Genomic DNA, 26,722 nt, shown 5'->3' with positions numbered 1-26,722 from the left:
AGACCAACTGTCTCCAAGGCCCTTGGAATTGGCCGTGACCCTCCCGCTCACACACCCTGTCCTCTGGCAGCCTCCCTGGCCAACTCACCCTCTCGGTGCCTGCTTTGCCGCTCTCACCCCCTCTTCCTGGACACCCCACTCCTCCACCGGGATTAATCCCCTTTCTAGAACACACCAAGTGTTTCTGTGTGTGCATACCTAGCCACACGAATGTTATGTGTGCTTATGTTCCCAATAAGAAAATGTTTTCTTCTGAACTGAAAAGTCGAACCACCAACATAAGCTCACTCTTCGAAGCACAAAGTACTTAAGGCCGAGCTCATCCTTAATGGGGACGGGGTCAATCCATTTTCAAACTTTTCAGAGATCTCTAGGTATTTTTAGGTCAACTTGCTGTTGACTTCCTGTTCGAGCTGATTAACTGGATCACTGCTGCAGCCACAAAGCCCCTCTGAGCCATGGAAGTGTTGGCTCTGCCATTTTCTCCTGATTTATTGGTCTTTGCATTAGTAGTAGTGTCTCCAATTCTTAGTTACTTGGCGGGAAACTTCATGTTGCTTGTCCATTTGTGTGAGTTAGTTAACATGGAAGACCCCCTAAACTGGCCAGTCACAAAAGCATGCCCTCTCCCTAGGCGGGGGAGGGGCCGCCCAGCTCCCCAGGTGTGATGTTCCCACTCCTTCCTTGACACCCACTTTTGGTGCAGGATCCTGACCCACAGACTGAAGATCCCGGTGCCAACCCAAGTTTGAAAGAGCAAAGCTTAACTTGTGATAAAAGATAAAGACTTCTTGGACTTCCCTGTGGTTCAGTGGCTAAGACTGCGCTCTCAATGCAGGGGGTCCAGGTTTGATTCTTGGTCGGGGAACTAGAGCCCACAGGCCACAACTAACAGTTCGCGTGACACAGGTGAAGATCTCACATGCTGACCCAAGAAAAAAGGATAAAGACATCCTGTGCATCAAACTCTCAAGATGTTTTCCCTGATCCTAACAGGGTCAGCACCATCATTAATACCTTAAATACACGGACGCATAGAAACCTCGCAACAGATCACAAGGGAGTACTATTATCACCTTATCTGCCAGGAGAAACTGATGCAGAGCAGGTAAGTAATTTGTCCAAGTGTGACTTGCTGGGGTTGAAGCTACAGTGGTGTCTAGAAGAATAACTCTAGAACTCACGTCCATGAGTTGGTGATGCCATCCAACCATCTCATCCTCTGTCCCCCTCTTCTCCTGCCCTCAATCTTTCCCAGCATCAGGGTCTTTTCTAATGAATCAGTTCTTCACTTCAGGTGGCCAAAGTACTGGAGCTTCAGCTTCAGCATCAGCCTTTCCAATGAATATTCAGGGTTGATTTCCTTTAGGGTTGACTGGCTTAATCTCCTTGCTATCCAAGAGACTCTCAAGAGTCTTCTCCAAAAGGGAACCCTCTTACACTGTTGGTGGGAATGCAAACTAGTACAGCCACTATGGAAAACAGTGTGGAGATTTCTTAAAAAACTGGAAATAGAACTGCCATATGACCCAGCAATCCCACTTCTGGGCATACACACAGAGGAAACCAGATCTGAAAGAGACGTGTGCACCCCAATGTTCATCTCAGCACTGTTTATAATAGCCAGGACATGGAAGCAACCTAGATGCCCATCAGCAGATGAATGGACAAGGAAGCTGTGGTACATATACACGATGGAATATTACTCAGCCGTTAAAAAGAATTCATTTGAATCAGTTCTAATGATATGGATGAAACTGGAGCCCATTATATTATATGGAGTGAAGTAAGCCAGAGAGATAAAGATCAATACAGCATACTAACACATATATATGGAATTTAGAAAGATGGTAATGATAACCCTATACGCAAAACAGAAAAAGAGACACAGATGTACAGAACAGACTTTTGGACTCTGTGGGAGAAGGCGAGGGTGGGATGTTTCGAGAGAACAGCATGTATATTATCTATAGGGAAACAGATCACCAGCCAGGTGGGATACATGAGACAAGTGCTCGGGCCTGGTGCACTGGGAAGACCCAGAGGAATCGGGTGGAGAGGGAGGTGGAAGGGGGGATCGGGATGGCAAACACATGTAACTCCATGGCTGATTCATGTCAATGTATGACAAAACCCACTGCAATGTTGTGAAGTAATTAGCCTCCAACTAATAAAAATAAATGAAAAAAAAAAAAAAAAAGAGTCTTCTCCAACACCACAATTCAAAAGCATCAATTCTTCCAGCTGGGTAAGCCCCTACCATTCCTCCAAGGAGAAACAAGGGAGCTTGAGTGGTCCAAGTTCCCAAATTCAGAGCGCGTCTTTAGTGGGCAGGTACAGAGGGTGCGCCCCGGGGTGTCTGTCCTAGAACCTGGAACTCAGCTCCCGCTCTGTTCCCCGTGCTGATCGCTATCCTTCCAATAGGCCCTCTCACAACTCAGGCGAGGGGGTCCCCTGTGACCCAGGGCAGTGCCCTTGCCCCCATGAGGCTCCCGGGATTCCCTGACTGGCCCCGGCATTTTCACTCACTTCCTGCCAACCACCCTTGGCTCCTCACTCATTCCACAGTGAGGAGACCATTTCCTTGCGTGCTGCTGTGCCTCCCTGGCCCCCAGCCAACTCCTGGTCACCTCTCCTGCCACAGTTTATGCCTTTTTTTTGGCTACCCCACAAAATGTGGGATCTTAGTTCCTTGACCAGGGATCAAATCTGTGTCCCTTGCATTGGAAACTCAGAGTCTTAACCAGGGAGGTCCCTCTAGTCACAGCTTAATGTCACCTCCCCAGGCACATTTCTCCCAGGCCCCCGGATTTCCCTCATCTTACCACTTCCTGCACTTGTAAGGACCGTGAGCCCCACAAAGGCAGGGGCCACTTTGTCTTGGCCACCTCTGAACCTCAAGCACCAAGCATAGAGTAGGTGCTCCATGAAGACGGGTGGGGAACTTCATGGTGTCCAGTGGTTAAGAATCCGCCTGCCAGTGCTGGAAGACATGGGTTCGATCCTGGGTCCGGCAACTAAGCCTGTGCAGCACAACCACCGAGCCACACTCTAGAGCCTGCGCTCTGCAACGAGAGAAAGCCCATGCACAGCAACAAAGAGCTGTGTGCCTCAACCAACACCCAGCACAGCCAAAAATAGTTTAATTAAAAAAAAAAAGATACCAGGTGCGTAAAGATGTAGCCCAAGAAGAATCAAGTCCCTGGCTTGTCAAGACCTTAACCTTCAGGCACTGACCCCACCTCGGTGGCACCCCAGAGTCCTTCCCCGAAGTCCAGGAGAAGCCGTGAGGTCAGCATCCTGTGAGTACCTTCCCCTCCTAACAGCAGGTAAAGGCTGGCCAGGGGCGGCCAGGGCCCCCCTGTGGCCCCCCACCCAGGGATCAGTCAGACAGACTCAACTCGGTTAAATGGTTATCATTTATTCCCAAAGAGAGAAGGCACGTGGTGTTCAGACACAAGCATGTACAGTTCATGTATCTGATTCCAAATAGCTGAAAAGAACCGATAGATTCTCCTGAGCACCAGCCTGGTCCAGGGGACAGACCCCAGAGGGCAAAGGCAAGGAACCAGCTAACCATTGTTTCTATTTACATGGAAAATCTCTGCACAAGTTAAAAAAAAAAAATTAAAATCTTTGGACCAGCCTGGTGAAGAGGTAATAAGGTGTTTATTAAAAACTTTTTCACCCGGAGGCAATTAACATTTATAATTTAAAACCCAACCCACTACAAAAGGGGAAGGGGGGAAGGGGGGTTCAAAACTGTGCAACATTGACAAAAGGACCAGGAGAGTCAGAGCCCCGGGAGGGACAGCCCTGGGCCGTGGGGCCCTCCTCTCCCAGGGCCAGGAGCAGCAGCAGGCTGGACCCTGGGTGCCCCCAGCCCCTGCACGGCCCGTGCTGGGCTTCTCCAGGTGGGCGGGCCCCGCGGAGGAGCCCTCAGTAGTGTGATCACTGTGCAGGCTGCACACGCCTCCCGTTCACTCCGCTGCGGGAGAGAGAGAGACAGGAACTCCAGAGTGTGAGCCCAGACACGGAGGCTTCCCGGCAAGCGGGGGCACGTGTTAGGGCCGGGATGAGCCCAGGGTCCAGGGGAGCGGGGACGGGGCCTCCTCCTCCTCCTCCCACCCCCACCAAGCCTGCAGCAGCGCCCAGAGCCCCTACCTCCCCCGTTGCTGAGGCTGTACCCCACGGCCACGCGCTGAGAACGCCAATCGCCACAGCTCCTGTGTGGGCAAAGTCGGGGCTGTCACTGTCCACGGGACTCCGGACGAGGACCCTCATGCCCACAGCTCTCTTGGCACCTGGGCCCAGCGAGCCGGACAGTGACTCACCCTCGGTCTCCCTCCAGCGTGCTCTGGATCTCCTTCAGAACCCCTGCAGGGCAGAGGCAGGGAGCGGAGGCCTGGTGAGGTCGGTGGAGGTGGGCCTCTCCCCCACTTCTATCGACCCAGTAAACCAGCCTTCCCTCTTCCGGAAACCAGCCCGCGTCTCCACCCTAGCCTTCCAAGTACCCCCCACCCCACCCCGAGCTTCCCTCCTGCCAGCCCCCCAACTCCTGCCCCGACTCACTCTCGTCATTGAGCAGAGCGTGCTCCATCACAAGGCCTGACCTCCGCTCTGAAAGGCAGGGGCCAAGCCACGTGAGCCGTGGGCCCTCTGCTGCCCTGGCCCCCTCTCTGTGGGGGTGGGGGTGCTGGAGCCCAGGACCGCAAGGGAAGCTGTGACCCCCGGCCTGAACGCCTCCTGACCAGCTGGGCTCCCCGACCCTCCCCAGCTGCCCTTGTTGCACCTCTGCCCCCACACCCCCGGCCCCAGAGAGTCCCGTCTTACCCTCTCCATCACTCTGGCTGCCTGAGTTCCTGTGGGGAGGAGACCGTAAGGATCGGAGGCTACGGGGCTGGGAAAGGGTGGGTGGGGTGCTGGCTGAGTTTCGGGGGAAAGGGACTCTGAGCAGCCCCAGAGCGGGCACCCCAGGGAAGGCAGGGTGAGGAGCGGCTGGAGCAAAGGGCACCTGCCCTTCCACCCACCTGGCTCAGCCCAAGGACTTCTCGGGGCCTGACCTGTTGCGCGGGCGGCTGCGGTTCTTTGATTCTGCTGAATCCACGAGACATCGGGGCTCAACCAGCCACTTGGTGGAAAGAGAGAAGCGCTCAAACTCGGAGGGTGAGATCAGGTAGAAACCTGGCAGTGGGGTGGAGAAGGCTGGCAGGTGAGGGCAGCCCGAGCTGGCCCTGTGGTTGCCAACAGCACTGCACTACCCACCCCTGATCCCCACCTTGGGGGCCATTAGGGACCAGAGCCTCCGAAAGTTCTCTGCCTGAGGAGCCTGGCTTTGGCTGAAATACCCCACGCTGTCCTTCCCAGCAGCACCCGCGATGCAGTGGGAGCCCCAAACCCGGCCCAGGCGGGCAGAGGCTCCGCCGAGCCCGCCCCCCGCACACCTTGGCCGTATTTGGTGAAGACGCATGAGGCGATGCCGCTGACGTCCTCCCGGCGGATGCAGCTGTACCGCACCTGGGGCTTGAGCAGGGGCAGCGAGACCACCTGGACGTCACCCAGGTTGGTAAGGACGGCCAAGTGATGCTCCCCGTAGTCCTCGGCTCGACAGCTGCCGAAGCGGGCCGCGCTGACCCGCCGCACCCGTGAGCCCTCCAGGGCGGTCAGCTTCAGCTTCAGCCGGGCACTGACCTTGGGTAGTGTGAACACCTAGGGCGCAGGGCAGTCGGTCACGCTGGCGGCCGGACCGGGGGCAGTGCTTCATCCAACCCAGCGAGGCCTTCTCGCGTCCCTGCCCGGTGCCGCTGCTGGGCGTGGCCCTCTGCCGCCTGCCCAGCTTCCTGGAGAAGCGCGAGAAGCCCCAGTGCTCCCGCGCTCGGCGCTCAGACATGTGGTTACTGCACTTGCACTGCGAGGATGCCAGGGTCTCTTAGTTCCCTGTCTGCATCTTCTGTCCCTTCCAGACACAAGTCCTGCTTCAGTGTTCCTACCACTGACCCTGGGGACTCCACCAAGACCCCCTCTTCTCTCCGCTGCCTCTGCAGCCCTCACACAACTACAAACACAACTTTAAGGGGGTCCCAGCGGTTGTCCTTCGTGGAGGGATCCCTGGGGGCCCCGCCTTCTCCCGTAAGGCACCTTGAACTGCTCCTCTGATACGACAAGCAGCTGGTGGCTCCCCTGCATGTCTGGGCTCTTTGACAGGTCGTGGGCCACTTCCAGGGGCTCGGGAAGGGGCACGCTGTGTCCGTCCAGCACCAGGATGCCCACGACAGGTGCTCGGTGCATCAGCTGGATCTCCTTGGCTGCGGGACGGAGGGAGGTGGCGGGGATGGAGGTGAGGTTGGAGATGCCACCCTGCCCCCAGCCTAGGCAGACAAGCGCCCTCCCCCTGCCCAGCACTCACCCTGCTCCGCCCGCACTGGCTCATCCATTCTCCGCTCGGCAGGGGGCACGCGCAGGGCAAAGGCGTAGACGGTACCGCCGTTGGTGCCAGCCCACAGGGAGGGGCAGTGGCGGGAACCTACCAGGAGGCCGAGGTTTACATTTAACCCCTGACTCTGGGGCTCAAGGGGAACCAGGAGACCTGGCTCACTACCTGTGTGACTCCAAGGTCAAGGCAGTGACCTTCACACCTCTCACTTTCTTTCTCTGTGAAATGGAGCTGCTGTGGGCCCTGCCTACGTCCTGCTATAGACAGGAAGGGCCTGCAAGCCTCCCTGACAACCACGGGCCCCATGCGGATGATCCCAAGCCCAGGATGGCTCAGCCCTCAAGATTACAGCAGCAAGCAGCCCTCGGCCCACCCTTACCCTGGCAGGAGAAGAGACACAGTCAGACAGCTCCAGAGGGCCTCCTGGGTACCAGCAGGCATGTGGCATGTCCCAACGCATGCAAACCACTCTAGGAGGAAGCCATGCCCCCATTTTACAGGGGGAGAAGCAAGACCCAGAAAGGTTAAGTGACACATCCAAGGTCACACTTCTAGAGCGTGGTGGGGCCTGGGTATGAAGCCAGGGCGACCAGACTCAGAGACCCAGGCCGCGGAAAGAGGCAGGCGCAGGGGCTCCAGCTCTCCCCGAGCTCAGGAAGCGGCAACCCTCTCAAGGGCAAATCAGCCAGCAGCTTCCAACACACCCTCAAGCCCGAGGATGCCTGCCCGGGCCCCCCTATTTCAGACTGGCCACTCACTGTCCCTCAGGTAGGTGTCGGCGAAGTAGAGGGTCCGGACGAAGCCCGTGAAGGAGTCCTCTGCTGACCGCGCCTCGATCTTGCGCTGCACGGGCGCCAGCTCCATGTTCTGCAGGCCGGTCCGCTCCGCCCTGCTGCTCGCCTCCTGCACCTGCAGCGGGTGGGTGCGGCCTGAGGGTGGGCGCGGGCCTTCCTTCCCGGTGTGGGGGGAGGGCATCGGACTGCTCCACGCTTCCCTTCAGGGAGGACCAGGCACCGCGCCCCCCCGCCATCCGCCTGGTCTCAGAGGCCGAGGACGTGACCCCGAGGTGTTACAGAGACTGCCGTTCACACTTGGGGACAGAGAGGAACAGAGGCAGAGCAATAGATCCGAGGTCACGGGGTCGGGCGGGGGGAGACGAGCCAGAGCCTGCAGCCTAAGCAAGCACGGCCGGCCCTGGCCTCACCTCTCCCGGAGGGCCGGCGGGCCGCCGCTTCCTGCTGGACGCCCGGCTGCGGCGGATCCGGCGGAAGGACTGGCGCAGGGACTTCTTCAGGGACTTCACGCGGGACAGCGGGCCCTCCAGGGCGAGCTGGTCGCTGGGGTGCAGCGTGCACCTGGGGGCGGGGGGACGCGGGGCCGTCAGCACTGTCACGCTCTGAGGGACACCCTGCTGGTTCAGGCGCCGATCCCAGACCTGGGCCCCGGCCTCCCTGGGTGGGCTGCTCACTTGACAAAGACCTGCCGCCGCTGCTGGTGGTCAAAGAGGCCGAAGCCGTGGCTGGTGCCGAAGGCCACGAGCCGCCACTCAGAGTGCAGGGCCAAGGAGGTGACCACGGCCGGGGGCTGGCACTGCACCAGCACGAAGGGCTGGAAGCCGGGCTCGAAGTGCACGGGCCCCGGGCGGGCACACAGCCGCTCGTGGCCCTTCCAGCGGTAGCCCTCCTGGTCCCGCAGCAGGTCGGCCTCCACCTGCTCCACCGCGTGCTCCGCCTCCTCGTCGTTCAGCTCCAGCACAAGCACCTGGGTGGGCGGCAGATGGGCTGAGCCACCCCGGCTCCAAGGGACAGCTGGGGGCGGGGCCCCGATGGCAGAGGACCCAAGACACACGCCAAGGCCCAGGGTCACAAGTGCCCAACCTCTGGTCCTTAATTCTGGCTTCTGGAGGAGAAGTCGCCATCCCAAAGGCCTCCCTCTAATGGGATCTGGGGACTCCTATTCACTGGGAAAAGTCAAGGGCGGGTGACGCTCCTGGTGACACCATCAGTGGGCGCTCAGGAGGCTAGCTCCTGGCCCTGCGTGTGCATGCTAAGTCACTTCAGTTGCATCCAACTCTTTAGACCCCATGGACTGAGCCCGCCAGGCTCCTTTGTCCATGGGGATTTCCCAGGCAAGAGTACTGGAGTGGGGTTGCCATGCCCTCCTCCAGGGCGTCTTCCTGATCCAGGGATCGAACCTGGTCTCTTATGTCTCCTGCATGGGCAGGTGGGTTCTTTACCACTGAGCCACCTGGGAAGCCCAGGCTCCTGGCCCTGCTGTTCCCAATCCCCGCCCCCCCCCCCCCCCCCGCATAATGCTGAGAAGGAAGCTCCTGGCCCTGGACGCTGCCCTGCATCCTCTGACCACCCCTCCCCGCTGCTCCCCACACCCAGCCTGGGATGCTACCTGCCCTGCTGTGCCAGCCACAGCCAGGTAGCCGCTGTATTTGCAGAGGAAAATCTTCTGGATGCCCAGACGAGGATCGTCACTATAGGGGTCAAAGGAGCCCACCTGCCGAGGGAGAGGAGGCCCGTGAGTGGCCGTCAGCTCTGGGCCTGGCCCGCCCCCACCCTCCCTGGAGCGCAGGCTCCGGGCCTCACCTTGCGGAGGGGCGGCCACTCTTCCTCGCCCTGGGCACTGAGGCTCTCGTTGGGGTCTGTGTCAGTGAGGAATACCCGCACGGTGCTAAGCTTGTAGAGCAGCCGCAGGCAGACGCCCGAGGCGTCCCAGAACCGCACCGTGCCGTCCTCGTGCCTGTGGGCGGAACCGGCCTGCGCCAGTCAGAGGGCTGCCGGGCAGGCACGCAGCCCTCTGGGCTCTGCCCCCACCCCGCACATCCCACTCGGCAGGAGGAGAGTGCCATCGGAGTCACCTACCCCGTGAGCAGCAGGTCCCTCTGCGGCGGGGCCGGGGCCAGGCTGGTGCCGCCGTCAATGGGCCACTCCTGGAGGAGATGATGACGTTCACGGGTTGGGTGGGGTGGGGCGGAGCCTGCCCTGGGGGCGGGGCGGGGCTGGCCCTGGGGGCGGGGCCTGCGGCAGGGCGGGGCCGGGCCCAACCTACCATGGTGGAGAAGTGTGTGCTCTGCCGGCTGCCGGCTGCGATGATGCGTTCCCACAGTTTCAGTGGGATGTTGGAGACATGGTGGGAGCAGGTGATGGCAGAGCAGTGTAGGGAGGCCAGGTAGGGAGGCTGGACCGGCGGCCAACCAGCCGTCTGCAGGTCAATCACCACCAGTTCCTCCTCGGCCAGCACAACTAGGGCATAGGGGTCATCGAAGGCTGTGGGGACAGGCCAAGGGTCAGGGGCTGCAGGAGCCACAAAGAAGCAGTGTGCCCGGCCCGGCCCGGCCCTGTGGAATCTGAGGCTCAGGGGCTGTAGCCAGGGAATCTGCATTTTACAAACAGGCTCAGGAACTTCCTTGGTGATCCAGTGGCTAAGACTCCATGCTCCCAAGACGGGGAGCCTGGGTTCAATCCCTGGCCAGGGATTGAACTAAATCCTGCATGTCGCATCTAAGGATCCTGCATGCCACAACTAAGACTGGGCACAGAAAAATACATAAATTTAAATAAATATTTTAAAAATAATAAATTATTTAAAACAGGCTCCAAATCCAACAATGCATAAAAAGAACTATATGCCACGACTAAGTGGGATTCATCCCAGGTATGCAAGGTATCCCAGGTATATCAATATTTGAAAATCAATTAATGCAATGTATTGCGTCAACAGGCTAAAAAAGGAAAATCACATGAGTATAACACTGGGTGCAGAGAAAGTGTTTGACAAAACCCAATACCCATTTATGATTAAAAAAAAAAAAAAAACAATTCTCAGTAAAGAGAAGAATAGAGGGGACTTCCTCAGCTTGATGAAGAATATCTAGGAAAAAACCTACAGTGGATGTAATAATCGATGGTGAGAAACGTGAAGCTTTCCCACTGAGGTCAGGAACAAGGCAAGGAAGATTCCTCTCAGCACTACTATTCAAGCACTAGCTAACGCAGCAGGACAAGAAAAGGAAATAAAAGCTATGCAGATTGGGAAGGAAGAAGGAAAACTGGTTTTGTTCACAGATCATCAGTGTAGCAAATCTAAAAGAACTGACCCAAAACTGGCCCTGGCTGCCAGCACGCTGTCAGATGTGAGGATGGAAGGGGCTGAGAAAAAGAGGAAAAGCAGGTTCACAGTCTTCCTCCAAAGGGCTGCCAGCGAGGCCTGGAGAGCACAGCCCAGGGCAAACCGGAGCCATCCTGCACCCACCCTCACCCGGAGGCCTCGGGCCTGTTGGGTCAGAGCTGTCCGGGGAGCAGTCATCAGGAGATCTCCCGCCAGGCCTCCTCTCCAGATTTCGACACCGGCCCTTTCTGGTCTTGCTTGTCACCCAATTTAGGAAGCTGACTCAGCGCTCTGCTGGCCTGGCTGAGCTCCAAGAGGCCAGCTCGAATGGTCCCACACTGCTGTCTGCCCCACCCCACAAGGAGGGCTTCACTATGTCCAAGTGAGTGTTAAACCCAATAGTGCAGATCTGGCCCCCTTTGGGCTAAGTCCCAGGTGAGCCACTGAAGGGCAGAGAGCTTTAGGGTGGGCAGGAGGTGTGGCCAGCAAGGACAAGCCTCAGGCTAGCAGGGAAGGAAAGGAAGCAGCCCTCTGGGCACTAAGAAGAGGCCCGGTGGGGCTGAGGGACTCAAGGATGGCAGTGGTGGGGTCACCTGCAGGCCCTTCCTCTTTGTTCACAGGTGGGGGCCCGCCCTCCACACCCACTTCTGCCCGCCTACCAGCCGTAGGGTCCACCTCGATGAGGACAGTGAAATCAATGACACGGGAGGTGAAGTCGAAGGCTGTCTGCTGGCCGTTGTGGACCACGGAGATGCAGTGGCGGTCCCCGTAGCTGGCCCGCGGCATGCCGCCCTGGAAGATGGTGAAGGGCAACCTGGCAGGCACGGAAGAGCAGGGGTGGGCTGGGGCTCACCTCGCGGGCTGAGTCGGCTGAGGGACAGTCCTGTGACTGGCCTCAAGGGCAGGGCCTGGGAGGGCGGCCTGTCTCAGGGTGAGTGTGCACTCAAGGTTCCCAGGAGGCGCTGGGGCAGACCCCTATCTTGTCTCAACTCAGTAGCCCAGGAGAACGTGGGGGTGAGCAGCAGGGCACGCAGGCTGTGGGCTGAGTCTGCCACCACGCCCACTTCAATCAGACCCCATCACCCTTTCCTGCTTCTGTATCAAGTTTTCCTGTATGATTCTGTTTGGTAAGACAGAGTTTGGAACCTGCTGATCTGAATTATCTCTCCAGGAGGGTGAAAGGGAAAGAAAGGGAATATTTTTTTCAGGAATTTGCCAGAGAGAGGTATGAATGGCCCCCTCTCTGTTGCCTGGAGACCCAGATGTGGGACCCAAAGGCATCCTTTACGCACCGTCTCCCCCGGGTAGAAGCCTGAGCAGCCTATTTGGCTCCCCAGGAAGACTCTAGAAAGGGAACAGGACAGAGCCCTGACACCTACCCCTGCTTGGTGGTCAGCCAGAAGATTTTGGTAATAGCTTTGCAAGGAAAAGGACCTAAAAGAGAAGGAATAAGCTTGTACGCTCCTCCCGCTTTCAGAGGCCCATGGGCCGCAGCACAGACCCCCGCGCATCCATGGAGCGGATCTAGGCTTGGGAGTCTTGCCCGGAGCAGTTCCCAAAGAAAGCCACACAGTGGGTATCAGAAAACCCGCTGTGTGGCTATCAACACTGCCTTCACCCTCTCTGGGCCCCAGCTTTTGCTCCTCTGAGTTGGGCACCCACCGGGAAAGCAGGAGATCAGCTGGGGACTGGACAGGACGCTGCCCCGCTCACTGGAGGGCGGCCCCCGGCGGCGGGCAGAGCACTGACCGTAAGGCAAACAGCTGCGCACGGGCTCCGGCTGCGGGGCGTCGCTGGACATGCGCCATTGGCAGTAGCTGCCGTCAGAATGGCAGCTGACGATCAGACGGCTGTCCCGCTGCCAGCAGACGTTTTCCAGTTGCTTCACCCGGGGAGAGGAGAAACAGCATGCGTGGGCTGGGGTCGGGGGGCGGTACCATAGCCTGCGCCCCCCTGCCTCAGACAGGGGCTGGATGTGTCAGGTGGGGGACGGGGAGAACCAGGCGGCACCCCTACCTGGCTGCTGAGGAAATGAGAGAGCACGCGGCTGCCCTGCAGGTCCCAGATGACGACGAGGCCCCGGCTGTAGCCGATGAGGATCTGGTTGGGGTCCCGGGGATGTTCCTGCAGAGCCTCCACCATCTCAAACGCCCGCCGATGGCGGGCCTCCTCTGGCAACCTGAGCGAGGGAACACTGTGAGCCAGGTCACCGGCCACTGACGCGGCATGGCTGAGAGCATGGCCACCCATTAACTACATCCACAGCACCCGCAAAGCAGTGGGCGCTGAACGTGCCAAGCATGCAAAGGCTGCTAGGACACATCGTCAAGGGGAGACAGAAGTAATGCATAGAGAAGGACAGTAATGCACAGAGATGGAGAAAACCCCCCAAGGATGCAGACACAGCGGGTATACCACCACAAGGAAAGGCAAGGAAGTGATTTCTAGGAAAGTCCATGTGGTGGTTACCTCTGGGGGAGGGAGGGAGCTGTGACTGAGAGGGGCAGGAGGAGGACCCTGGGTGGAGGGGCCGGGGCTGGCAAAGTTCTATCTTTGCCCAGAGTTGGCTGCATGGACACTCGCTTAACAAGAATCTGTTAAACCGTACATTCAAATTTAGTGCACTTGTCTAAGGCACTGGCATTCCATAAAAATAGTTTTTAAGCCCCACAAAGCAAAACTCTCTGTTATCAGCTGTCATGGCCTTGAGCCCCTCCTCCTTTTCTGAGCCTGGAATGCTGATGTGAAGTCTGGATGTGCTGCAGCCAACAGAAGCCTATGAGGCGGGCAGGCACGGGATCAAGAGCCAACACCAAGGATGAAATGGAAACAGCCTGAATCCTGCGGGCATGTCTATGGTCAAACCCAAATCTAACTTGCTATGTTTAAAACAAGGATTCAGACTCACAGGAGGGATTCCCAGGGCACTCAGGCTAGGAAAGCCCAGCGAGGGCTCCTCCCTGACCCACTACATGCTCATCGGTGTGGGTGAGGTGGGCGCTGGCTCGGCCACAATGAGGAGCAGGTCCTTCCGCCGTCCTGCTGCAGGCCAGGTGGCCCTGTTGAGCACCAGCCGCGCCTGGCCCCCTGCAAACAGTCCTGCTCCGACCACAGTCACACTGCCCAGTGCTCAGAGGGACCCAGCCGCAAGCAGGAATCTTCCCAGCACAGCAACACCCAGCTCGGCCTGACCATCACCTGGGGCCTGGTGACTGTGAGCAAGACAGGCCTGGGCTGGAGCCCTGAGGAAGCTCGAGCCTAAAGGGGCTGCACATCCCAGCCCTGCGGTCTCCGCAGGCTCCTGCTGCACTCCTCCACTGTTTCCCTTTGGGCCCTGGCACCCCCTCCCCACCCCCAGACCTGATCTGAACTCCTCTCTACCGCAGACACCACCGTCCAGGAGCAAAGATTCTGAAATGGTCTCAACAATCCTACAGGTCATGGCTGTCAGGCGTTTGGAACCTGCCTGAGAGCGAACAAGTAGCCGAGACTCCGAAACGCAAACATCAGCAGAAGCTGCCCAGCTGACCAGGAAGGCCTGGGCCTGGTCTGCCCTGCGGCAGAGCCCCCGGGCTTTGAAAGGGGCGGCACTGGTGCCAGGAACGCTGGGTTAAGAGCAGTATCACTACATGGTCATTGTGATCCTCCTTTTCCTCCCCTTTAAATGGGATGACAAGTTGCTCCCAAGACCCCTTTTGGTGCTGGGGTGCTAATACTTTTGAGGGAGAGATTCTTAGTTTGGGGGACAGGTTGGGGGGGCGCTGAGAGTCTGCCCTCCTGTTCCTACAGACTTCCCAGGAGAGAAAGGATAAGCTCCCGAGGCATCACCGGGCCGCGTCCACGCCCCGGGGCCCGGGGCTCACCCCTGCAGCACAGCGTCCGAGCTGATGGCCCGGTCCTCCAGCGCGCGGAAGGCTGGCAGCTGCACTGCGAACACGTTGCCGCTCTCGGTGCCCAGGTAGAGCAGCTGGCGGGAGGAGTGTGGCAGGACCACGGTGATTTGCGTGGCGCTGGGGGCAGCCCTGTGGAAGGGAAGGACGGCCTGTGAGCTGGCTGCTGCCCAGGCAAAGGGGGACCCACGGCGGGACGGCAGTAATCCCCCGACTCCCTCTGCGGCCCCAGGGAAGCCCAGGCCTGGGGGGCCCTTTAACGGTGTCCATAGTGACTCAGACTGGGTAAACATATTGACTCTTTTCTGCCAAGGCTGGAGACCTATGGCAGAGAGCTGGGGCTCAGAGGGGATGGGAGGAGGCGGCCCGCAGCCCGGCCCGCTTCCTGGCTGGGGGTGCCACCAGTTCTCACCCCGGGGGGCCACGCAGCGTGAACGCCTCATCTTCCTGCAGCTCCGACACCCCGCCTTTGACCTTCAGGCTCCACAGGTGCAGGCTGTTGTCGTCCAGCAGGGTGACCAGCTGGCACTGGGGAGGGAACGGGGTGGGAGCGGCCAGCCTCGTTAACCAGGGCGGGGCAGCGTTCCCCGTGGCCTCGACACACCAGGGCTGCCCAGGGTGTCATTTCAGAGATGCGGGTCATTTCAGAGAGCCCCGGCGGCTGCTAGGGCGGCCATGAACTGCGGCTGGGGAAAGGCAGGTTTGTTCCGGGTCCTCTCATCAGCACCAAACCCAATAACAAGGGCATGGGGTAGGCTTACCTGGCCAGGCAGGAAGTGGATCTGCACCACGGTGTTATTCTCGCGGTGCAGGCCCATGAACTCCACCCCTGGGGCGCCATAGCTAGGAGGAGAGGGCTCAGGAAAACAGCTCCAGAAGGCAGGACCCCTCCCCACCCCCGGCCTGCAATTACTCAGCAGAGAAGGGCTCCCTCCCTCCCCCAGGCAGCGGGACCCCTCTGTGTGTGTGTGTGGGGGGGGGGGTCGGGTGGGGTGGGATTACGGCAGAGAGGAGGCAGCAGTAGGCCAGCCTGAGGACAAGGTCCAGAAACCTGACCCCCGAGGGGGAATCCAGCCAATCAGGGAGGGCTGTCGCAGTCAGGCCAGCAGGGCTGACTCCTAAGAAGGGTGAAGCCTTATCTTGGCAACTGTCAGCCTGCCCACTGCAGCCCCCGGCCTCCCCGAGCCCCAAAACCTGAGCTGTAGGAGGTCATCAGCTACTGCATGGTGGCACCCGTGAGGAGACACACAGCGGGCGCCTGTGGGCCCACCCACGGCAACTGGGGAGCGCCAGTCTTAGCACTGAGAGCTGTAACCAGGATATGGCCGTGGGCCGGCAATGATTAACCAGCCGAGGGAGGGCTGAGCCCTGTGGAACCTGGGCCTCTGCCCCCTTGTGCACACACCACTCACCACCTAGCTCCCTACCCCCATCCGGCAGCAGAGGAGCAGGAGGGAGTTACAGCTTCGCCGGAGGAGGTGCCGGCTGGGCCCTCCTCGGGTGACCCCCCCCACCTCCCAGTCCCCCTGGGTCCCACCCTGGGGGCTCAGGTCAGGTCCGGGAGTGGGACTCCCAGACTTGTAGCCCAGCCCAGGCCAGACGACCTGAGCAGCGATCCCCCGTCCTGGCTTCTGAAATAGACCCACTGGACCATGTCGACCCTCAGGCCAGGGAAAGACTGTCCCTGCCAACGTGTGTGTGTGTGTGTGTGTGTGTGTGTGTGTGTGTGTGTGTAGACTGTCCCTGCCAACGTGTGTGTGTGTGTGTAGACTGTCCCTGCCAACGTGTGTGTGTGTGTGTGTGTGTGTGTAGACTGTCCCTGCCAACATGTGTGTGTGTGTGTGTGTGTGTGTGTAGACTGTCCCTGCCAACGTGTGTGTGTGTGTGTGTGTGTGTGTGTGTAGACTGTCCCTGCCAACGTGTGTGTGTGTGTGTGTGTGTGTGTGTGTGTGTAGACTGTCCCTGCCAATGTGCATCTGTGTGTGTGTATGAGGGAGTGCACGTGATCAGGGGTAGAAACTGGAAGAGCAGCTGCCTTAGCACAGCTCCTCTGACCCAAGGCCACCCTGTCTCTGGTTTGGACAGAGCCCTGGGGCCAGTCGACTGATTCTTCCGGGGTGGGGGTGGGGAAAGAAAAACAACCACAGCACCACTGCTCAGCCCATCCCTAGCCTGCACTTTTTTGCTGCATTCAGGGCTAACTCCTAAGAGGGTACTTGGAACGTACTGGGAACGAGAGGAGTCATCTGCAACTTGTTTTTATGTGGACAGTGGAGGAGTCCTTTCTCGAATCTCACCAATGCCAAGGCCCCCAGCCCTTCCGGGGCCTCCCTCAGTGGGAGCCGGGAAGACAGAAAGGATACAGCTTGACAGCCCCAGAGCGGGTGCCGATGGCCAGGATGCGCAGGGAGGGGCTGTAGCCGAGGGCGCTGGGCTGGTGGGGGAAGCCATGCTCCACCGTCTGCAATGAGAATCAGGCGTGCACGGGCCTGCAGACACGTCCCCTCTGCCCCTCCACGCTGGGGGCAGGGGTCAGCGCCGGAGGGTGGAGCTGCAGGACAGAGCCACCCATAGCAGGAAGGAGGAATTCAATCGCACCCGGGTCCCTAGCTGGACCCACCTGGGCCACACCCTGCATCCATTCCTGACCTGGTCCTCGGCCATGAGGCCCTCCCTGGGAGCTCATTCCCCCAGACGCCACGGGAGCCCCCTGCTCTCCAGGAACTCTGACATGGTTCCTCCACCGCCCGTACCGTGGGGAGCCCACCCAGCCCTCCTGCCCGGGTGCGGGGCAAGTCTGCGGGGCCGGCACAGGGGAGGTACCAGGCAGTTCAGGAAGCCCGGCTGCGTCACAGCTCCAGGTGGGCGCATGGGGTCTGACAGAACCCACAGCCACCCTTCCTGACTCTGGGCCACCCAAGGCTCCTCCAGGGCTGAAACCCTGCCACTGTGAGCTCTCTTCCACCATCTTCCCGTGGAGAAAGCTTCTCGAGTGCTTGTCACAGACACATGCCTTTGCTCATTTCTCTTTCTAGAAGTAATATATGTGGTAGAAAACCTGGAACATACAAAGGAGCTTGAGAAAGGGAACAAAAGTCACCCACACTCTCACGACCAGAGGAACCCTTGCTTGCAAGGGCGTAGGTGTGTGGCTCTATACTTGCAGATAGCGACCTCAGAGGAAGACAAACACTCTATGTTGTCACTTATATGTGGAATCTAAAAAAATACAACCAACTAGCGAATATAACCAAAAGAAGTAGACTCTCAGATGTAGAGAACAAACTAGCGGTTACCTGTGGGAAGGGGTCAGGAAGGGCATACAAAGGTGGGGAGTGTGAGGTACAGATGACTGAGTCTAAGATGGGCTCAAGGATGTATCATACAACACAGAGAAGAGAGCCAACACTTTGATAACTGTGGCTTCCCCGACAGCTCAGTTGGTAAAGAATCTGCCCGTAACGCAGGAGACCCCAGTTTGAGTCCTGGGTCAGGAAGATCTGCTGGAGTAGGAATAGGCTACCCACTCCAGTATTCTTGGGCTTCCCTTGGGGCTCAGTAAAGAATCCGCCCCCAATGCAGGAGACCTGGGTTCGATCCCTGGGTTGGGAAAAGCCCCTCGAAAAGGGAAAGTATTCTGGCCTGGAGAATTCCATGGACTGTATAGTCCAAAGAGTAGGACACAACTGAGCAACTTTAATACTTTGTGATAACTGTAAATGGAAGTAACCGTTCTAAAAACATTTTTTTTTAATTTTGGGATTTCCCTGGAGGTCCAGTGGTTAAGACACTGTACTTCCACTTCAGGGGGTACAGGTTTGATCCCTGGTCAGGGAATACATATATATACATTAAAAAAAATTTTTTAATAAAAATATAAATAAAGTATAAATTAAAAAAACAAACAAAAAAGCAGAGATTTAGGTGGGATCACACCAAATGGATATATGTACACATATACAGCTCTGTATTCGGTCTTTCTACCTATAGCCAGCCCAGGCTGTTCAAAGCACCAAAATGACTTTTTAAAAAATTATTATTTATATTTTTGCTGCAATTTGCAGCTTGTGGGATCTTAGTTTCCCAACCAGGGATTGAACCCAGGCCATGGCAGTGCCAAGTCCCAACCACTAGACCACCACGGAACTCCCTAAAACGACTTGTAAATGGCTGAAGAATAGTCTTCAGGGGGAGGTACCCTAACTCACTAGTCTCTGTTATTGAGTATTTACTTTGTTATCCGAGGTTTTGCAACTGACAGTTACACTGATGACCATTCTTGCTCTCTTATCTCTGCCTATAACTAAGAATTCCCTTAGGCAGATGTCCTGGGGTGGAATTACAGATTAAAAAGGTATGGATGTAAGCAGTAGGACTGAGATTGACAACCATCTTCAGGAGGGTTTTCACCAGTTTCTTAGTCGGCAAACCTCAACCCCCGGCCCCCACCCCAGGGGATACTGAACCCGTAGAGCTAGATTAGAGTGGGACATAGGACGTCAGCCAGCTACTTTGAAGATTTTTTTATTTTAAGCCATGGAGACTGTCCTGCAGAAAAAGGCTTCCCCAGTGAGGCAGCTCTCTGTAGGCCCAAGGCTCTGCTCTGGGCTTCACTTGGCCTCCAAGGAGCAGAGAGAGATAAGTCCTGGTGACAGCTGGGGCGATAGCTTAGCAAACCCAACTGCTGCCTGCCTGCCCTGGCCAGTGGATCCAGGAAGGAGGCCCTGTGCTGGGGTCGACCAGGGGACGAGAGCTCCAGAGAGTGGCTATTCTGGGATGCATAGGTGTGGGCCCCCGCAGGCCCGGTTCTCTGCCAGGGACAACAGTCTGCCCTCTAAGTAGCTGTACCTGGAAGGGGGCAGCAGTGGGCCGGCAGGACCCCCCCCACCCACTCCAGTCCAGGTTCCTGTTCAGCTATGCAAAAAATGCAGAGCCTGGAAAAGCCTTGGGGAGATAGCAGGGTATCTGGAATGTAAACATTTCCCAGGAAAAGGAGGCTGATGCGGTGTGTGGGACAAGCTGCCCCAGGAGCCCCCCTCGGCTGGCCCCAGGTTGCTGGGGCCTCCCTGGGCTGACAGCATGTTCCCATCACCACCAGCAGCAGCAGCTCGAGGCCAAAGCCTCTGGAATCTGGAGGACGCTGGAGGAAACAGCCAGCAGGAGCCTGGGGGGCCCAAGCCCTGATGCCCTGTAAGACACCCACAGGCCACGAGGAGATCCTGTGCCCTCGCAATGTGGCTACTGCCACTAGGGAACTGAGCTTCTTTCTTTTTTTTTTTTTTATGAGAGGTAGGGCTTTGCTTTTAATTTTAATTCTGTTAGTTTAGTAGAAATTAAGAGAGAACTCAGCACCTTTAACAATGCTATTGTCATTAAAAGAAAAGCAAGAATTTTAAAAGCTGCAATAGACCTAGTGGTGATCATCTTCAGGTCTGTCCATCCCTTCTCATTTCTTGCCTCATTTGTGGTCATTCTGGTTTCTTTGATGGTCCTTGAATAAACCAGAGATGCTCCTTCCTCAGGGCCTTTGCACTTGCTGTTCCCTCTGCTTAGAACACTCTTTCTCCCAAGATATTCTTTTTTTTTGTTTGTTTGTTTGTTTTTAATTTTTTTTATTAGTTGGAGGGGAACTGAGCTTCTAATTGCATTTAACTTAAATTCAAGCATGGGCCCTCACAATTCAGTAATTAGAAAACTTTCCAGGTTATGTTCTTGGGTTCCAGAGCAACAGGGGCTGGAGTCAGGCGCACCAGAGCCTTGAATTTCCTTTTTCAACTTCCAAATGCTAAATATAGGTCACATATTCCAAAAGAAAACATAATGGCCAAATTGAGATGTGCTGTAAGTATAGGATAATCCTTTTTATTTTAAAAAAAAATTAAGAAAATCTAATATCTATTGACTACATGTTGAAACAATAACATTTTGGATATATTGGGCTGAACAGAATACCTCATCAAAATTAAATTCACTTGTTTAAGAAACTGTAATGTGACTCCAACAACATTTTAAATTACGTACGTCTCATATTCCCGTCGGACCAGGGTGCTGCCTTAGACATGTCTACCTCGGGACATTGGCAGGAAAGTCAAGCCAAAGAGACAACAGGTTTCCATCAGGGGCTCAGAGCACACGTTATCCTATCAACAAATCAGCAGGAAGTTCTCCTAATATCACACCTGAGTCATTCCTGCTGCAGGTCACTCTTTCCTCCAACCCACTGGGAGATAAAGGTCAGGTCTATGGTTCAATCACCTGTACTCATAGCTCATTTCCTTTCGGGTCCTGAGGACACCCTTCCCTCCCAAACCACATTCTTTCTCATAGGCTGGTTTAGAAAGAACAGGAACTGAGTCAGGCCCACAAAACTTAGAATCCTCAGCTATCACTTAAAAAGTGTGTGGAGCTGGGCGAGCTACATTGCCTCATTTCACGTGTGGTCCACAGGACAATCCTAAAGACTGCATGGAGCAGAGCTGCCTTTGGCTTGGACAAGATGAGCCTCAGGGCCCAGCTGGCCTCACAGGGCAAAGGCCTGCTCCTTAAGACCCCTGCCTCCTTCAAAGATTCTCTCTCATTCCCTCATATCCCTCAAGGAGTCTTCTCCAAGTTGACAACTCAGGAGGGACCAAAGCTCCCTCAAAAACAAATTAATGGAGGCGTTCCCTGGTGGTCCACTGGTTAATACCCCATGCTTCCAATGCAGAAAGTGTGGGTTTGATCCCTGGTCGGGGAAACAAGACCCCACAGGCCTCACAATGTGGCTGAAGCAAAACAAAATGGGAGGGAATTTAATGGTGACCCTAACTGGCTCAGTCAATCCTAAAGGAAATCAATCCCGAATAGTCATTGGAAGGACTGATGCTGAAGCTCCAATACTTTGGCCACCTGATGTGAAGAGCCAACACATTGGAAAAGATCCTGATGCTGGGAATGATTGAGGGCAGGAGGAGAAGGGGACGACAGAGGATGAGATGGTTGGATGGCATCACCGACTCAATGGACGTGAGTTTGAGCAAGCTCTGGGAGATAGCGAAGAACAGGGAAGCCTGGTGTGCTGCAGTCCATGGGGTGGCAAAGTCAAACTGAACAACAACTAACTGTCTGGGGCCAAAAGAGTGGATTCGAGTGTAATTAGTGTGGAGACAGGGGCTTCCCCAGGTCCGGGAGTGGGCACAGTGGCTCTGCTTCCACAGGCAAATAAGACCCACGAACCCCTGGCTGAGGCAAAGCGAAATGAGGAATATGTGCTTGGGGACCCAGCAGAACAAGGAGCCATGGGGACCCCAGGCCAGTTATGAGGGGCCCCGGTGGTCTTGCTGGGGTTTGGATATGGGGTGAGAAGAGAGGTCAGTGAGAGCCTGGAGGGGAACAGGGAGGAGGTGGACCCCCAGGGCGGGAGACTCACGGAGAAGCAGAGGCTTCCACGAGGCACCGTGGCCTTCACTCCGGCTGCCCCCCACGCTCAGGTGCCCCTCCCTCCAACTCCTCACGGCCTTTGAAGACTCGGTTCCACCGGGCCCAGGTGGGCAGGAACCCCGCCCCTGCCCCTGGCGGGCGGAGGGTTTAGGCACAGCTCCAGGACCCCAGAGCACGGCAGGTATCAGACCTCCCTTAAAGGAAGCAGCCCCCGGGTACAGGAGGGGCTCAGCCCCGGGGGCGGGGGGCCCTGTGTGGACTTCCAAGGCACAGAGCAACCCCCATCAGCCTTCCGCCTAGGACGCAGGCCCAGCCCTCCCGGCCGCCTCCGGCTCTGGTTCAAAGCAGAGGCTGAGCAGAGCCTGGGAGCCGCAGGGCTGTCCTCCTCTACCTCCCAGGCCCAGCATCCAGCCTACCTGGCACTGTCCCCGCCCTGCCACCTGGCTCAGGTGACCTCTGCGGAGAGAAGGGAGAACAATGAGCCCTTTTGACAGGGAGTTGGGAAAGAAGAGATTTGTAGGAGCCGCCAAACTGCAACATTAGCCTGGTGTGGAGAGAGAGAAGGCCTGTCTGTCTCACTCGGGCTCCAGGACCCCATTTCAGGCTCCCCGGAAGGGAGAGAGCACAGGGGGCCCTTCCTCCTGCCCCTAGAAAGGGGGGACCCCCTCCAAGACCGAGGGCTGAGGAGCCCCTAGCATTTGCCGGGGGCGGGGGAAGGCTGCCCAGGGGCGCCTGGGGGGCGAAGTGGGGGACAGGGAGGCACTGGCCCAGACTGGGTGTGGTCAGCCCAGATTCCTGGCGCTGGCAGCAACCTGGCCTCCCTGGGAGGCTGTCACCTGACACCAGGGGCCCAGCCACGCAAAAGCCAGGACCAGACCGCCTGGCCCTGGACAGGGGCAGCTGGTCAGGAACACGCTGTTTGTTCAGGGCCTGGGGTGGGGGAGGGTGGTCCCAGGCAGGAAGGGCGCCCTTATCAGCCGGCTGGCAGTCTCACCAGGGAGGCCGGCTGGGCCTTGAGGGATTTTTCAAGGAAGAGATTTTACTCAACATGAGCGATGTGCCCTCAGGGTCCCTTCCTCCCTCCTGTGGGTCCTGTGGTCCCTACTTGTGGTCCCCCGGCAGCCCTGCTGGCATGGCCAGCTGACTCCTCTGTCCTCCCGACCAGCCCGAGGACCCAGCAGGTGGCACGGGTGAGAGTCAGGGCCAGCACCCTGAGGCCTTGGCTGTGGGCACATGGAACTGGGAGCTGTGATCCGAGTCGGTGCCCCTCTAGCTGCTCAGGCCGCGCAAGCTTGGAGGCCTCAGTTTCACCCGCAGGAGCGGGAACACTACCACCTGAGCCGTCAGGAGCAGGCGAAGACGAGGCTGACTCTGTAGGGCACCGGACGTGTGTGGGTGCCATTCAAAGCAATTTAACTCACTCAGCATACCACCCGGGGTGGAGGGGTTACTATAATACCCACTTTACAGATGGGTAAACTGAGGAGCAGAGAGAGTAACGTTTCTGCAGTCACTTGGGGAACTGGCATCTAGACCCAGACCACCTGGCTCCAGAGTCCTGGCCCAACCACTGCGCCACCTGGCCCCTTGGCTGCCTGGCCTAGAGCCCCCAGTGAACCGGAGCTGCCCTTCAGACAATCAGCCCCCAGCAGGGGCTTCCGAGCATCTGTCCACAGACAGAGCTCCTTCCCAAAGACACAGGACATGCTGCCCTCTCCGAGGCACCTCCCTTGCAGCGAGTGTTGAAGAGTTTCGCCAGAAGGTGCTGGAGGGAGAGACCCAGCGCTGGTTTAGAAGTGGGCATATGCAAGCCATTTGGGACTGGCCGATGATGGTGCCAAGTCCCACTTCCCAGCTCGGTGCCCTGCAGACCAGCCCTTCCAGGGCGGACACTGCCTGCTTCCCCAGATGTGAGGCTCTGAGCTCCGGTTCTGTGCCTCCCCCTGTCTGCTGGGACCTGGTCACATACCTCTGCTGGAGGGTGCCAAGACCCTCCAAATTCAACCTTGAGCCAGATAACATTCACAGCACGGTGCTAATACTGGAACCACTGGCCACTTAGGCCCCTTGACTTACACACTAATGCATTTAATCCGCACACCCACACTGCAGGATAGTTTCTACCAGCCTCTCCATTTACAGATGAGGAACTTGTCCAAGGGGGCAACAGAGGATGAGATGGTGGGATGGCATCACCAACTCGATGGACAGGAGTTTGAGCAAACCCTGGGAGATGGTGAAGGACAGGGAAGCCTGGCGTGCTGCAGTCCACGGACATGACTGAGCGACTGAACAAGAACTTGTCCACGGTCACCTGGCTGGTGAACCCAGGCAGTAGGGTACCTGACTGGCACCATGTCTGGAGACGTTTTTGGTTGTCACGTCTAAGAGAGGCAGGGCCAGGCATGCTGCTGCTTCTGAAGGCCCCAAATGTCAACAGTACCAAGCCCGGCACCCCACCACCACTGCTGGGCCCCACCCAGTCAATGCAACATCTCCTAAGGGCTCTAAGCTTACCTGCTTTGGAGTGAAAGGCTGAAAAAAGCCCCAGAAGCACCTTAGCTAAGTCATAAATGAGATCCGCTCACACCCCTGCTCAAAACCCACCAGGCTCTGGTGTAGCAGACCCAGACTCTGAGGTTCCAGCCTCCCTGGACCTCATGGCTGGGGGCGGGGCTTGGGCTCCCCAATCACCCAGGATCCGCCTCACCCTCCAATCCTGACCCTTCAGGCTCCACCATTCACCCAGAGCCTAGATGAGTCTAAGGCCCTCCCCTTCCCCAAAGATCTCCCAAGACTTCCCCTCTTCAGACCATCAGCCTTCTTCCTTCCACCAGATTATAAACATCCTGGAGGGCAAAGGTCTTATCTGAGATTCTCAAAGCCCCAACCCTGGGCTATGTATACAGTAGGTACTCAAAGCATGTTTCTCAGAAGAGAATGGAAGGAAGAAAGAATTCCAGGAGCCTCCCCTCCCTCTCCCCAGCCAGGCCTGGGGGTGGGGCAGCTGAACTTGGGGACATGGGGGGGGGGGCGATTCCTCTACCCAGGCCCCACCCCAGCTCCACCCTGTTGCTCCACAGTTGGAACTTGGGGCGGGGGTTCATCCCTCTTCGCTTAGCCTGTCTATCCGGTTTGCACTGGAATCGGCCACCTTTTTGGGGTGTAAGATCCCAGCGTCATCAGGGGCAATGGAAGGCAACAGCAGCCACACCCAGGCCCTGTGGTGGGTGCTGAGGTTCTGAGACCCGCACTCAACACCCATGAGCTGCTCCCTTGGGAATGAGAACGGCAGCTCCCCCGTTCACAACACCTGCGTGTGCACATACCCATCCCAAGGCCTAAAAGCCCCGCCCACGGCTTCCTTACCCCAGTGGGAAGAGGTGCTCCTTCAGGAAAGCCCTGATCCCAGAGGCGGGTAGCCTCAGATCAAGGAAATTAGAGGAAAATGGCAGAGCACGTTGGGACCCTGACCAGCCCTGAACATGCCCCTGGGAGCTCCCTCTCCCTGGGAGGCATGCAGCCCCAGGAAACAGCAGCGGGCACTCCAGGGCCACTGTGCCCAGCCCTTAAATGATCTAATTCCACGTGGTCCACATGATGGGCCTATGCAGTGCATGATGGGGCAGAGGGCCCCACCCCCCCGCTTCTAAGAGGCTAAGCTGGATTGGAAGCCCACCCATCAGCGGGGCCTGGAGGGACCCTGGGCGCCCCTCCAAGGGGAGAAGCACCCTGATGCTCCCCTTCCTGCCGTCCACCTTCCGGAGGGGAGGCCGAGGCCTACATCAAAGCAGAAATGAGAGGGGCTAATTACCCCGGATTAGCTTCAGATTGCTAGGTGGCCTCGGAGCTAATAAACCACGCTGTGCTCCTTCCCCTTAACAGCCCGGCTCTGGCCTTCCCAGGCCCAGCCTCAGAGGAAGCCCTGTGATCTTGGGAAAAGGACACTCACTTTGGGGGGCTGGGGGGCTTAGGAGCAGGTGTGGGGTGGGGGCAGTCAAATGCCAACCCGGCACCTTCTCACAGGCGCCTCTCCCCACTTGCCCAGGCCTAGATCCTGCCAGAAGGAACCACGCGTCCCGCCTGCAGGGAACGCCGTGTTTTCCTTTGAGGATGATCTGAGGAGGGAGGGGACGGCTGTGGCCTGTGGCCCCCAGCGCTCCGAGGAAGCTGGCATCACGGGAACAGGACTACACTCTGCAGGACTCACCAACCATCCTCCTTGGCCCTAAGCTTCCCCCACAACCCCGGGGGAGATAGGCGGGGTGCATGGTCTTATCCCCACGTTACAGGTGGGGAAACTGAGGCTGGGAGAGATGGGGGAACTTAACGAGGTCAGAGAGAGATGGGGGGCAAGGGGAGCCCATTGCTGGGCATCCTGTTCTCCTTGCCCAGGAAAGCTGCCATCCAGACCCCATTTCCAAAACCTAGGTCCCAGGGGGCACAGTGGGTGGCGCCAAGTAAGCACCCTAGTCCACGTAAAGGTGACCCCAGTGCCAGCCCCCGCCTGGGGGGAGGGTGATACCTTTAGTTTGTTTGTTTGGCTGCATTGCACTTATTTCCCCAACCAGGGATCGAACCCGCACCCTTGGCAGTGAGAGCACAGAGTCCTAACCACTGGACTGCTGGGGAGGTTCCCGGGAAAGGGATACCTTCACACCACCATCCACACGCGGCTGCCCCCCCTCCCCCGCCCCCCGCTCCCCTTACCTTGTTAAACTGGAAGAGGTCCCTCTTGAGCCTCTCCCTCGCAGGGTCGTGTCCAGGCCTCAGGAATCTCCTCATCTTGTTGTGTGCGGCCCCCTGGGGAAAGCAGGGAGTAGCTGAGTGCCTGGTGAGCGAGGCCCCAGAGCCGGGCCCA

General features: G+C 57.6%; 1 protein-coding gene across 4 annotated transcripts in view; it reads right to left on the bottom strand.

Annotated features, from left to right (window-relative positions):
• Window positions 1-3,650: 3,650 nt before the first annotated feature.
• LLGL2 (LLGL scribble cell polarity complex component 2) overlaps window positions 3,651-26,722 on the bottom strand; it is a 35,128-nt gene continuing 12,056 nt past the window's right edge. For 3 of the 4 annotated variants that reach the window (XM_043460819.1, XM_043460810.1, XM_043460828.1), the window contains exons 2-26: window positions 26,572-26,664; window positions 16,806-16,903; window positions 15,204-15,285; window positions 14,855-14,970; window positions 14,416-14,574; window positions 12,569-12,731; window positions 12,302-12,434; window positions 11,932-11,986; window positions 11,212-11,366; window positions 9,494-9,711; window positions 9,307-9,374; window positions 9,031-9,184; window positions 8,837-8,941; window positions 7,902-8,194; window positions 7,638-7,788; window positions 7,192-7,342; window positions 6,407-6,523; window positions 6,139-6,305; window positions 5,445-5,709; window positions 5,064-5,184; window positions 4,834-4,862; window positions 4,573-4,620; window positions 4,335-4,377; window positions 4,165-4,226; window positions 3,651-3,988 (exon numbers count right to left, since the gene is read on the bottom strand). In XM_043460819.1, coding sequence (XP_043316754.1) covers window positions 3,981-3,988; window positions 4,165-4,226; window positions 4,335-4,377; window positions 4,573-4,620; window positions 4,834-4,862; window positions 5,064-5,184; window positions 5,445-5,709; window positions 6,139-6,305; window positions 6,407-6,523; window positions 7,192-7,342; window positions 7,638-7,788; window positions 7,902-8,194; window positions 8,837-8,941; window positions 9,031-9,184; window positions 9,307-9,374; window positions 9,494-9,711; window positions 11,212-11,366; window positions 11,932-11,986; window positions 12,302-12,434; window positions 12,569-12,731; window positions 14,416-14,574; window positions 14,855-14,970; window positions 15,204-15,285; window positions 16,806-16,903; window positions 26,572-26,646 — 3,036 coding nt within the window. In that variant the 5' untranslated portion in view covers window positions 26,647-26,664 and the 3' untranslated portion in view covers window positions 3,651-3,980. Of the gene's footprint in view, window positions 3,989-4,164; window positions 4,227-4,334; window positions 4,378-4,572; window positions 4,621-4,833; window positions 4,863-5,063; window positions 5,185-5,444; window positions 5,710-6,138; window positions 6,306-6,406; window positions 6,524-7,191; window positions 7,343-7,637; window positions 7,789-7,901; window positions 8,195-8,836; window positions 8,942-9,030; window positions 9,185-9,306; window positions 9,375-9,493; window positions 9,712-11,211; window positions 11,367-11,931; window positions 11,987-12,301; window positions 12,435-12,568; window positions 12,732-13,460; window positions 14,309-14,415; window positions 14,575-14,854; window positions 14,971-15,203; window positions 15,286-16,805; window positions 16,904-26,571; window positions 26,665-26,722 lie in introns of those variants that run through there. The other variant, XM_043460837.1, reaches the window with a different exon arrangement.

Source organism: Cervus canadensis, chromosome 1 (genome assembly GCF_019320065.1).
Source record: "Cervus canadensis isolate Bull #8, Minnesota chromosome 1, ASM1932006v1, whole genome shotgun sequence".
NCBI classification, from domain to species: domain Eukaryota; kingdom Metazoa; phylum Chordata; class Mammalia; order Artiodactyla; family Cervidae; genus Cervus; species Cervus canadensis.
Note: the sequence above shows the minus strand (reverse complement) of the source record. Positions and strands in the feature narration are given on the sequence as shown.